This window comes from Chrysochloris asiatica, unplaced genomic scaffold, assembly GCF_000296735.1.
Source record: "Chrysochloris asiatica unplaced genomic scaffold, ChrAsi1.0 scaffold00067, whole genome shotgun sequence".
In the NCBI taxonomy this organism is placed as follows: Eukaryota; Metazoa; Chordata; class Mammalia; order Afrosoricida; family Chrysochloridae; genus Chrysochloris; species Chrysochloris asiatica.
In genome coordinates this window covers 14,344,138-14,357,518 of record NW_006408585.1, presented here as the reverse complement: position 1 = coordinate 14,357,518, position 13,381 = coordinate 14,344,138, and the positions used below count along the sequence as shown (strand labels likewise).

General features: G+C 41.6%; 1 protein-coding gene across 1 annotated transcript; it reads left to right on the top strand.

Annotated features, from left to right (window-relative positions):
• Window positions 1-5,219: 5,219 nt before the first annotated feature.
• LGALS3 (lectin, galactoside-binding, soluble, 3) lies at window positions 5,220-13,106 on the top strand. Its single transcript, XM_006864618.1, has 5 exons — window positions 5,220-5,237; window positions 5,801-6,187; window positions 8,002-8,087; window positions 11,569-11,734; window positions 12,951-13,106. The coding sequence occupies exons 1-5, from the start codon at window positions 5,220-5,222 to the stop codon at window positions 13,104-13,106; spliced, it is 813 nt and encodes a 270-aa protein (XP_006864680.1).
• Window positions 13,107-13,381: the final 275 nt, after the last annotated feature.

Genomic DNA, 13,381 nt, shown 5'->3' with positions numbered 1-13,381 from the left:
AAAATAAAAGTTCTGAAGGTTGCCCACCTTGACTTCAAAAGAGCATTATTAAAACCCTTTCAAAAAAGGTTCTGATGTTTGGAGGCTGACATAATCAGAAACAGTGTGTACTCAATTTTGAGAAAAGTATGTTTTACTGGTTAAAATCTGGCTATAACTAGCAAAGAGACTGTACAAAATGACATCCTGGTATTCAACATCATCAAATGAGTCAGGCTGTTAGTTTTCTGACAAAAATAACAGTTTGTTTTAAAGTTTGTTTATAGTTTCAGCCTGTTGCATAGTTTTGGTGAATAAGCCAGAGATTTAATAGCTTAATAAAACAATGAACACTTTCAAAAGGTTATACTTTCAAATCTCAAAGCGTAATGTATTATGTTTTTGTAGAAGAGCTTGCTCAACAGACAGGCAGCATGACTTTTGGCCAATGAGGAAGCTTGGTTCCCTCACTTATAAAGTGGGAATAGTTGTTTTCTTCTGTCAGTGTCATGGGATTGTTACCAGAATCAAATTAGGTAAAGTATGAGAAAGTGCTTTGTAAGTGGAAAAGTACCACACAAATGCAGGGTGTATTCTAATGGGCTTGTCTAATGTGTCACAGTACAATCTAATGTGTCACAGTACAACCCATTCCACTGTCAAACAGTGGAAATAAAGTGAAATCTGCTATGTTTCTCAAATTGTGTATGTGGGGTTAAGAACAAATTGAAAATTCTTGAGCAAAAGCTTTGAAAGTAATAAAAGTAGAATTTGGGGAATACCCTCTTTTGGGAGTGTCTGATTGTAATTGGCCTTTAAACATACATCAGTTTGATTGTAGTTATGGTAATAAGACAATTTATGAGACCAATGACACAAATTTGGCTAGTTTTCACAATGGAAACTAGTTTTTTGTTACTGACCTCTGTATGTACATTTACATAAAGATACATATGCAGATCCACCTAGACCACTGGTTCTCCACAGGGCAGTTTTGTCCCACAGGAACATTTGGCACTATCTGAAGACACTTGGGTTGTCACAACTGCCAACTTGTATTTTGAAACCAGAGATGCTGTCAAACAATATACAGAACAGCCCCCTACAATGTAAGTTATCCAGCCGGAAGTACCAGTGGTGCTGAGGTTGAGAATAAGTCATTCTGCCATGAAGCTATTGAAATGAAGTCAGAACTGGGTCCTTGGTATATTACCTGGGAGTGAAGATGCCTTTGTGCCATGCAAGAAACTAAGTTCACCGCCCATCCTGAAGTTTAAGATGATTTCCAGCTATCTTCCAAAACGAAAAAGAGTTTATTTTCTTCACCTAAGGAATTCTCCTTCATTTCTATGCCAATGCATCTCGCCAGGTCCTCCTCCTGAATTATCAACAGTATTCTAGGGAGTGGCAGACTTTTGGGGGAAGGAGGCACAAGTCTAGAAACCCCTAACTTGTGCTTTAATACTTCAAGTGCTATAAGAAATATTGAGTGTTCACTTAGGCAGCACATATATTGAAATTGAAACGATACAGAGAAGATGAGGATGGCCCCTGATCAAGGATGACATGCAAATTCATGAAGCATTCCTTGTAAGAGGAACATGATGATAACTTAGTGACTTCAAAACATGCTTGACACAAAAAGATGGAGACAGCCTAAGTGCCCATCAGCTGAAGAATAGATAAACAAACTGTGGTACATACACACAATGGAATACTATGCTACCTTGAAGAGTAACAAGGAAGCTGCAAGCCATTGCATAACATAGATGAATCTTGAGGACATTATGTTGAGTGAAATTATTCACAAAAGGAGAAATACTGTATAGGACCACTACTGTAAAAGAGTAAGAAAAAGAAGCCATACTAAAGGTGTGCGTGTGGGGGGATCCTTGCTGGTTACCAGGATGCAAGGGGGTGGGGGGGGAGGTTGGGTGAGGGGAGGAAGGGGAAGGTGGAGCAGAGGGTAGGGAATAGACACAAGATAGTTTGGGTGCTAGGGAGGGGGCAATACACAAGATGGGGAGGGGAATGGAGAAACAAGGCAGACGGGAAAACAATTAGGCAGGTTTGCATGAGCTAAATGGGACAGAGGAAAATAATGATGTATGCACAACCTTAGAAAAAGAGGACTCTGCAATACAGGGATTGAGACATGGTTGGAATGGGGAATGGGGGGAAACAATGTTAAGATGCTTGACTGTCATTTGAATCTTGGTTTCCCTGGCATACCATTATAAAATAGACACTTGAGGGGGAGAGAAAGGAATAGTCAGAAATATCACCATAGAAAGCTTGTAAGTCCATCTTTTGCGTATAACTGATTGGAATACCTAAAATGGGGCTACAGCATGCCCAGTGAAGGAGGCTTCCTATGGAGCCTCTGCATTACATAAGACCATAGTTAGGATCCTGAACTACATGCAGAATCTTCTAAGGTGGGAAATTTCCACTTGAAAGGACAAGAAAACCAGTCTGGAGCGGCTAGAAGAACAGAAGATACTTCTCGAAAGAAAGACCAACAGGAAAAATACAAAACAATATAGGCAGTCTGACAGATTACTACAAGAACAAGCAAGTTGCTCACCCAGGCAGCTCATCAAGACAAGTGGTCAGGTCCCCTCAGGGCAAACCCCCATCCAAGACCAAGACTCAATGGGAATACACGAGTAGACATGCCCTCTGATTGGTGACCTCGTTCATCACTGATAAGGGGAAGTGAGGAAAAACTGCAATGAAGCTGCAAGTTAAGCCCTACAATGTTCAATAGACTCCTGTGAACCTGGGTGGAGACCTGGTTGGCCAACAGTGTGGGAAAACCTGGGGACTCTTGGGCCCAGAGTCAGTAACATAGCCACAGAGGACTAGAGTGGAGAGTGAAGCATCCAGCTGATAAGAAGAGAGGGCATATGCATAAGAACACCCACACTTGCAGATAATACCCACTTGACCTGGCTTCAATGACTGATGATCAGAGCTCAACTAGAAGAAAGAAGAAGAAAAAAAACAGTAATCTGATACAATTTGATGAACTTGATGTATACCTATGGATGCAGTAGCTTAAAAGAGGGAACAAATCTTTATAGTGAGGATCATTCCCACCCCCTCCATACACAGGGCAACTTGGACATTGGCTACCCAAAATGAGAGGGCTACAAAGGCAAGAAGTGACTGGCTTACAAGCTTTCAAGAGGGAACCTAGATCCAGAGGGCATGGAGGAAGGTAGAATCTCCACTGAGTAGTATCCAATCTGTCTAGGCGGGGTTGATGAAAGGAGATACTGATAGGTCTCTTGTGATAACAATAGTAAGTACTTGTTATCAGGACTGATTGTGAGGGTTGGAAATGTAAAGGTAGACGTTCTGTAGCAAAAGGAGGGGAGTGGTTGAGTTTGTAGGCCAGGAGCAGAGGTCCCTGGGACCATCAAGGGAGCATAGCAGAGAGCAGGACCCTATCCAGAGAAGCAGTGATGCCAGAGATGGAGGCAGAGGCGATGATGTGGAGAGATGGAGCAGCTGGGGACTTTAGACCCAGAGAGGGAGAGGGGCTGTGTGCTGATGACTGGGGGTGGGGGTAGGGGAAGGCTTGCAGGGGGTAGGCTTGCAACCCTTTGGTTGGTTGATGATGCATGGAGGGGATTGTAACCATGGCAATGAAAGGATATACGATAGAATGAATGTAAAGTTAATGTTCTGCCATGTAAACTATCACATAATTCACAATAAAACATTAAAAAAAAACAAAAACAAAAAGAAACACATGCAAATTAAGTCAGAGGTAATGTTTTAAAATAGTAGTAGATCGTATAGTATCTCTGGTTTGTGTCCTAGCAGGATCTCTGCCTCTTTGAGTTTTTATAGAAAGTTTTCTTACAATTTTTTGGATCTATCAAGTAGACACCATTCATTGAATTCCCTGGGGACAATGTTATTTTAAAATAATGGTATTAATATCAGAAGTAGGCAAATCCAGGAAAAGGAATTCTGATTATTTCAAGTTATGGATACTGTTGGCAGCAAAGGCAATCTTGAGTTTGGTAAGAACTTACCCAGTCAGGAGGCCAAAACTGCCTCCCTTCCTCTCATTGACAAAACCCCAAAGCAGATGTAAACCACCTTTTGCATTTGGAGACTTGGCAGTGTGGGGAGAAGCAGGAGACTCTAAAGGAAGCAGGAATGACATCTTTCAGGACCGCCCTCTGAAGTGGCTTTGGGCAAGGCTAACCTACCTTGAGTGGTACGCTACCTCAAAGTGTTTACATCACTCAACCTTTTTACCTTACTTTGTTAAATATTGCCAGGGATTTCATTGGGAAGACAACCATATTTTAAAAAAGAAAAAAGGAAGCATCAAACATCTTGTGTCTGTCTTTCTTCTTCATTGATCCACATCCAAATCACATCTCTCCTTCAAGGCTTAGCTTAAATGACACCTCTGTGAAAGTGTTCTCTTCCTTCCCCCTTAGAAGTCACCTTTCCAGTTGTGAATTCCCACAGCACGCTGCCTGACTCACAGCGTCCATTGGTTTTCATTGTGCTATTTGATACGTTTCCTAACCCTTGCTGGACTATAGGGAGCCTTTGACCATACAAATTGTGACCTCTTCATCCTCATACCAGGGCTGGAGCCTACACGGTGCCTGGCCCAGAGCAGCAGAAATGTGTGCAAATGAAGGACTAAGACCTGGTGGTCCTGGTCTTCCAGGACCACCAACACAGCTTTCTTCTAGAAGCCCAGAAGATGGCATGGGGCTCTAGTAGGAACTAAGGGGAGGTAGGTGATACGGACCGACTGAACATTGTGTCAGGGTCGGGGAAGAAGAGCAGGAAGGAAGGTGAATGAGGATTAAAGAGAACTCATGATGGTCGATACTTTTTAACGTAGGAAAAGGGGAGGAGAGCATTTTCTTTGTTCTTCTCCCTCCTGTATCAGAGTCTCTGACTCCAAAGATTCAGTACACAGGCTGGTATAATTCGTGTCCAACTAAAGTTATGAGTTAAATAAATAAGATTTAGTCATGTAGCTGAAGAACACCCCCATCCTTGATGAGACTATTTTGATGGTTCAATACTATTGATGTTAGGGTTTTGTTTTTTTTAAATAGAGTGTTGTGTGCATAGAATACCTGTAGACTGAGTAGAACTATGCAGTGAACTATCTTCTCGTTAAATGTAACAGGAATCGGTGAAATCTTTTCAGATCAAATGGTAACCTATCCTTTTTTTTTCCCCCCAGGAAAATGGCAGACAGTTTTTCGGTGAGTGCTTTATGTGTGTTTTCTTACCCTAATATACATTTTACATATGGTGAAGCTTCTCTTTTTATCACCAGACTTTCCTGTTTGAACTTCCACGGATTCACCTGTGTTGGTAGGGCTAGTGAGCTGGAGGCTTGGTTTCCCAACAACAGATTTAGAAAGAATGTCAGGCAGAGACACCTGTTAATGGGAAAGGTTTAGGACGGGAGGGGGAGGATTCTACCAGCTGGAACTGAGAACTACTCTAGGCAAAGGGATGTGTGACTGTTTTTCCTCATGTTGATTAGAAAATATTTGCTTTTTGATACAGGGCTTCAGCAAATCATAAAAACTCAGCCCTCCGTGATCTGAAATGATGACAGGCAAGAAGAATGTTTAAGAGTATATATAATTCCATAGTTTAGGAACTCACACTATGAGAACTATTAGGTGACACATATTCATTGATAAGTCTTTCTTTCACATCTTCAATGTATCCCTGTACTTTTTAGATCACATATTCCGTCATAAAAATTCAGTTTTTATTAATGTTTTCCATCTTTTGATTGTTTGTTTCTTTCTAGCTTAATGATGCGGTGTCTGGGTCTGCGAACCCCAACCCTCAAGGATGGCCTGCCTCTTGGGGAAACCAGCCTGCTGGGGGCGGGAGCTACCCAGGTGCCTGCTATCCTGGGGCCTACCCTGGGCAGGCACCTCCTGGAGCTTACCCCGGACAGGCACCTCCTTGCACTTATCCTGGCCAGGCACCTCCTGGCGCCTACCCTGGCCAGGCACCTCCGGGGGCTGCCTACCCTGGCCCAACTGCCCCTGGAGCTTATCCTGGCCCAACTGCCCCTGGAGCCTACCCAGGGCAACCAAGCGGACCCGGGGCCTACCCGCCTCCTGGACAGCCAAGTGCTCCCGGAGCCTACCCTGCTGCCGGTCCCTTTGGCACCCCTGCTGGACCACTGGTGAGATGGAATTAGTTTCTTACTTGATTGTGATTGTTGTTGTTTGGTGCTGTGGAGTACAGCGACCCTGTATAGGATTTCTGAGGAGCAGCTGGTGAGCTTGAATTGCCAACCTTGCAGTTCAAATGGCTTTGCAGTCTGGCACATTAACCCACAGTGCCACACCAGGACTCTGATTAGCATACAGTTAGTGAAGAATATAGCTATCGGGACAGTGGAACCAACACTTTTTAATGATTAGGAGCAGGAGCTTTGTGCTATAGGATAAGCACTGGACTATTAACTGGAGGGTCACCGGTACAAACCCACCAGCTTGCTCCATGGGAGAAAGATGAGGCTGTCTGCTCCCATAAAGATTTACTGTCTTAGAAACCCTATAGAGGGAGTCCTAGTGGGACACTGCAGCATACTGTGCTGGACCGCAAGGTCAGTTTGAACTTGTGGTTCGAAGTTCAGTGCTTCTCCTATAGCGCCACATCAGGAGTCCAGTATATGTTGGTGCAGTAGAAATACGACTGTTCACATTGAGTTTATTATGTGTACTGATAGTGTAAAGGGCTTATGAAGGAATCTATAAGGTGAATGTAATCAAGTGAAGATCATAGTAGTGGGGAGAAGTTTTGGTGATTATTAATAAATACTGAGTATGCTTTTACATGGCGTCTTGGTGTGGCCCTGTGGTTAATGTGCTGGATTGTAAAGTCAAGTGGTTCAAGTTCAGTAGCTGCTCCTTGGAAAACTCTAGACAGGGTTGCTGAGTCAGAACCGACTCGACGACACTTAACAACATGCTTTCACATGATTGTCTTGTTTAATCCAACAACCACCCTCAAGTTATTCTTACTAGCTCCATCTTACACATGAGAAGTTATATAACCTATTCAGTGGCCTGGAGAGGAAATGTGGAAGTAATCTGGTTTTGCAATTTTTTTGTGTGACTGAAGGATTAAATTGAATTTTCATTCAAAGTGAATTCTAAGTGTAAAGTTTAACTCTGTGGGGGCATCCAGACACAGCTCAAGCATAGATCCTTCCAGACTTAAGTCTAGTTGGGAGATACATATATGAACAAAGAGATAATAGTTAAATGGGGTTAGATTACAGAAGACAGAATATGGTAGTATCTGATCTATGTTCAGTCAGCGGTCAGTGTAGATCAGAGCCCAGAGGTGCTGGGTCTGAACTAAGCAGGAAAGTAAGTCAGTTGCAGACAGAGGCTGTCCTGTTGGCAGTGGAGAGGAAAAGGCAGGTGTGAGAGATTGGAGAGGAAGAACAAGTCCTCCTCTCCCAAGACCCTATCAATGAACTCTCAGGGTCTGAGGTGACTCTGACCTTTCAAGGCTGGGCAACTAGAGCAACAGAAAGCCTAAACTGAGAACTCAGGTCAGGGGGCAGGGGCAGGGTCCACAATTGCAGTTCGTATCTGTTAGATTCCAAGCACCTGTAGCAAATCCAGATAGGAGGCAATAAAGAGGAAAGATGGGGGTTACAGATTTAAAAAATTGACTGATAACTGAATCCATGCAAGCAAAAGAAATTCAGATGGAAAAAAAATCAAAGAAGCCAAAGCTAGAGCTTTAGGAATATTCATAGTACTTTGAACTTAGATGCTCAAACATACCTGTGGTTTGAACTATTTGTGCAGATAGGGAGTCTTACCTCTTCAGGTAAGGGAGCCTGAGAGTCTAGACAAAGGGCTTAGATTAGGATTACATGATTTACCTGTTTAATAGTGATTGAACTTTAGCAACATCTTTTACTTCTTTCCCTAAGAAAACATGACTGTTTACTGACGCATATTTTTACATCCCCAGACTGTGCCTTATGACCTGCCTTTGCCTGGAGTCATGCCTCGCATGCTGATAACAATTATGGGCACAGTAAAGCCCAATGCAAACAGGTAAAGCAAGCCTAATTACGCCACTCGTCATTGATTTTTTTAATAAAAGATAATGTTTTGAATTATAATAGGATTTTTAGAATTACATATTTAGAATCTTGGCTATACTGTTGTTTTTAAGTGCTGTTGAGTTGGTTCCGACTCATAGCGACCCTGTATAGGGTTTCTGAGGAGCAGCTGATGGGTTTGAACTGCTGACCGTGCAGTTCAAACTCACCTTGCGGTCTAGTGCTTATCCTACAGCAGCATACCCAGGATGTATGGGATTATCCCATCAATTACTTGTGCCCACCTTGAGTTCTACTTTGTGAAGACTAAGAGGAAGACCAGAAACACATTCAGATGATTATTCTTGGTGGTCAAAGCCTTAGAAGAAAGGAAAGTAGAGCTTTTGTAATGTAACGTTTGTCCATTTCTCCATCTCTGAGCCATGTTTAAAAGAACAAATATGCCTTCTAGATCTAGGCTAGGTAGCCACTCAGACCACAAAGATCCCCGGGGACCTAGTTCTTAGTACATCTTGGAGTCTGACTGTTCTCCCAATCTGTCTTCACACTGATAAAAACCTCCCCGCATTTGGGCAGGTCCTGGATCTGTCCAGCCCTGCTGCCATTTCCCTCTTCACACTGGGTGCGTGACAGGGAGTCACAGATTCCTGTGGTGTTGGTCTGTTCTCAGTGGCAGCGCCATCTCACTTTGGAATAGTAATATGCTGATTGCACAAGAACTTGGTATTTTAGGGTTGTTGCTTGCCTTTTGAAGTCAGAGTCAGATCTATCAGCAGCTCCTTGGAAACCCTATACAGGGTCGCTGTGAGTTGGAACCAACTGGACAGCACTTAACACCTTTCCTCTTCAGAGTTTTTAAGGCAGTTCAGGGTAATCTTTCCACTTCCTTGAGCTTTGGTCCCACAACCGGGTGGTGCTGATGGCTAAGAGGTGCTATAACTGAGATTTTAAGCAGCTGCTCTTTCCACCTAATTGTTCTAAGTGCCCAGCTCACTCACGTAAATGGTAACATCCTGTTGTGTATTTTAATAGGGCTCTCACTTAATCTGCATGGCTGAAGGCAGGACAGAGAATATTAGTGTCCTCTTTCTAGATAAAACTGAGCTTCCAGTTCTCCTGATGTAACCAGCAGGACTGGGAACCTCAGTCTTCTGAGTTGTTAAGTGCTGTTGACTCACAGTGACCCTGTATAGGGTTTCTGAGGAGCAGCTGGTGGGTTTGAACTGCCAACCTTGTGGTTCAAAGTCCAGTGTTGACCCTATGTAGGTAACTTTATTATTTGGAACTGGTTTGATTGACAAGGGCTAGGATGGGGTTAGGTTTACTGAGCTAAACTAGAAAAATCTGCTAATTTATGGCTTCCCTGGGATGCCCTGGCCCCAGTTTTCTCTGCTGGTTATATTTGCATGTAATACGAGGAGACCTAGTAGTTCCTGGAAGGTGCAGATGTTTAAGGTGCTCTGCTGTTAACTGAACAGTTGGTGGGTTGAGTCCACTCAGCTGTATCTCACAAGAAAAGCCTGGTGGTCTGATTGTGAAAATCAGCCATTGCAGACCCTATGGAACACAGTTCTATTCTGACACACATAGGGTCACTAGGAGTAGAAACGGACTCACTCTCACTGGTAAGGATCTCCCCAAACCATCTAATGAACCTGGCCCTGGGAAGAGCACACAATGGTATTGCTGGAGGGCCTGCAGCCATCAGTTAGCATGGGTGCAGGTAAAGGTACCATTCCAAGCCATTCACACAGGCCTGAGTGTCTGTCAGTAGGAGCCACCTTCTGCCACCTCTGTCACCAAGGGGGAGGACTTAGTTTCTGATCTGCTAATTTTATATTCTTACAATCATTTGCTCCACTTCTAGCCAGCCTCTTCTGGTTCTGATTGGGAGTTACTATCCTAAACTAAGCCCTTCTTTTCTACAGCCTATGTGATATCTCTCAAGCACAGGTACTTCCTTGCCTATGTCTTTATCCATCTTTCCTCCTAACATATCACACAACCCAACACAACCTTATCTTGTGCATGCTGTACTCATGATGTGTTAATATCTGTTCTGTCACAACCCTTAACACACAGAATAACACTGGTGTTTTTGTGTTACGTAGCGTTATTACACTGGGAACTTTATTTGCAATAACCCTGGAGATGAAGGCCAAAATTAATTTTGATGGCGATAGTTTTAGGTGGTAAAAAGAAAAAGAAAAATTGTTGCTTGTTCCTGCAAATTCTATGAGAAACTATATAAAAAAGAAAGGTCTAAGATGCTGGAGATGATGGTATCTTCCTTTTCACTATAGAGAAAATGCAAAAGAGATTCACAGAGTTCTGGAAAAATTCCAGTTTTTCAAGAAACTTTTGAAGCCTCCTTATGTTTTTATTAGATATTTAGGCAAATGCATATCCTACTGCCATTGAACTGTCTTGGTCCTTTCCATGTGGATTTAGTGATGAAGGGATATACAGGAAGGAGAAGGAAGAGTGTCAAAACTTAAACTGGCACTCTCATTAATTCCACATAACATCATGGAAAGTGAAAAGCATTTATTGTCATGACATTACAATTTAATTCCAAGATACTGAACGTTAGCAACATAGTCTTGCTGTTTTACAAGAACAAGTTTCTTGTTAACTGGAAGGAAGTCAGATATTTGTTAGCTCATTAAGTATGTCACTGACTTGCCTTTGTTGTTGTTAAGTGCCATCGAGTCGGCTCCGACTCATAGAAACCAGAATAGGGTTTCCAAGGAGCGACTGGTGGGCATGAACTGCCAGCCTTGCTGTTCAAACTGACCTTGTGGTCGAGTGCTTATTCTACAGCCCCTTAACAGCTGTTAGAAGTAACCTGGCAGGGCAGGAGAGAGCTAATAAGTAAACATTAAGATCTATAATGTAAGGCAGTGTCCTCAAAGTGGCTCTAAACCTCTGCCAAGAAACTTGGGTTTTCATGAGTAGAAGTAGTAAAGAAAGAATTATAATTGAATGGAAAGGATGTGACAGAAACAAAGATGCAAGAAGCCATCACATATTGCCTACCTTGTAATACATAGAATACATCTAGTCCTGGTGTGGCTCTGTAGAATCAACACTGGAGTGCTAACCGAAAGGATGGTGGTTCACACCTACCAGCTGCTCCTCAGAAACCCTATATGGGGTCACTATGGGTCAGAATCACCTGATGGCACTTAACAATAGCAACAATATAATATATATTATAATATATATATATTATAATATATATAAACAATGTAATATATAATATAATAATATATATGCACTGGCATACTTTCCAATGTGCACTTAGTCTCTGGTTTATTTGCTTTTCTGTTCAGACAGATTGCCTGTATTTTATGAAAATGACTTGCTCTTTAAAAAATTAGGTTCTTCACTTCATGCAAGTGTTGTCCAACTTTAAAAATTAATTTAAATGGTTAGTCATGTTACTAATTCTGGTCTTTGATTTAAAACAGAATTGCTTTAGATTTCAAGAGAGGAAATGATGTTGCCTTCCACTTTAACCCACGCTTCAATGAGGACAACAGGAGAGTCATTGTTTGCAATACAAAGCAGGGTAATATGTGGGGAAAGGAAGAACGACAGAGTAATTTCCCATTTGAGAGTGGCAAACCATTCAAAGTAAGTTACGGCGACCATTATATATTGCTTCTGTATATTCCTCAGGGGAACTCCAAAATCACCATGCCATTGAAATGAATTTTTAACACCAGTCCTGGAGCACCTAACCCCCCAGTACATTTGCTTCCCCATCCCAGGAGACTAGACTCAGAGACTATCTTTTTGGAAATGGAGGGAAAAAAATGTGTCTTGAATAAACAAGGCAGAAAGTATATATTAGAACCTTAAAATAATGTAGTTGGTATGGCAAGTGTAAGTTTTTTAAATCCTAGAATTAAAATGTGTGATATGAGAATTTATCATTTTAATTAAGCAAAATGCCCTCCCATTCTCTACTCTTTGCCCTCCTAACAAAGGTAACAATTTGGTATCTTTTCTATATATTCTCTATGCTGTTCAACACACTTCATTTTTAAGCACAAATAAGATTTCCTGCTTTAGCACGTACTTCTTGGGTAAAGAGCACTGAGCTAGAGTTGCGTGTAGAAGAGCTGGACTGCAAGCTCTACAAGGCAGGGCTACAGCTCATGGCCATTGTTCCATATCAAGAACATAGTCTCTTAATAGCATTTCATTGTTTTGATTTCTGATCATTTCAGTCTCGTACTGCTGAAGGTCATTTCCAGGGTTAAATTATTAAAATACTCCAGTGACTATCCTTATACATAAATCTTTGCTTCATAGAAGAATAATTTCATTCAGTGTTCACATTTTAAAGTTGTCACTACTACAAAAGGATGTGAGGACAAACACATGCACTGTCATCTAGAAGAGTATGTTTTGCCTACCGTGGCCCAAAGTGACTATTAGCAGTCATTGTAACATTTGCCATTCTGTCGGGGGGATTCCTACCTTAGTGTTTTGTTTTTTTACCTTCAGGTGTTTTAAGCCCTAAAAAACTGATGTTTTTGAAACATAATACACTTTTGTTGTTGAGGATACGTACAGCACAATACACTAATTCAAGTTTCTACATGTATAATTCAGTGACATAAAAAAAACAAAAACCTAAGTGTTTATGTAGGCAAGTCTTTTTAACTGTTTGATTCGTTTAGAGTAGGTTTTGTTTTTCTTACCTCCTCTGTAAAGTACTTATGTCTGGACTTGATTCAGTTCCATAAATGATTATAAAGATGAGATGTTGCATATCTGAAGCTTTAGAGTAGCTTTGAAACAAACGGGAATTTCTAACAGTCCTGTGTACGTGCCATTGCAGATTCAAGTGCTGGCTGAAGCTGACCACTACAAGGTTGCCGTCAATGATTCTCATTTGTTGCAGTACAACCACCGGATGAAAAATCTCAATGAGATCACCAAGCTGGGCATTTCTGGTGACATAGACCTCACCAGTGCTACACATGCTATGATATAATCTTAAAGGGGCAGATACTTTTTTGAAAAAAAAAAATTTGAATGTCAACCCCACCCATTTAAAAGCTTCATGTTCACTAGGAGTAGAAAATTTTAAGTTTAGCTTTGAGTATTCATCTTGTAAATCATCCATTAAATAAATATTCTTATTCTAAGAGTTGTCTATCTTGATTTGTCATTTAAGTGGAGCAGCTGATTTTGGATACTGCAATGGGCTCAATGGAGAAGAATATGTAGCAGTATTAATAGTGCATCCTAGAGCCTCCCTAGACTTTC

Coding starts and splice junctions, on each gene's coding strand:
- LGALS3 (XM_006864618.1), top strand. Junction 8,088..11,568: donor GTAAAGCCCAATGCAAACAG/GTAAAGCAAGCC, acceptor GATTTAAAACAG/AATTGCTTTAGATTTCAAGA. Junction 11,735..12,950: donor AGAGTGGCAAACCATTCAAA/GTAAGTTACGGC, acceptor GTGCCATTGCAG/ATTCAAGTGCTGGCTGAAGC.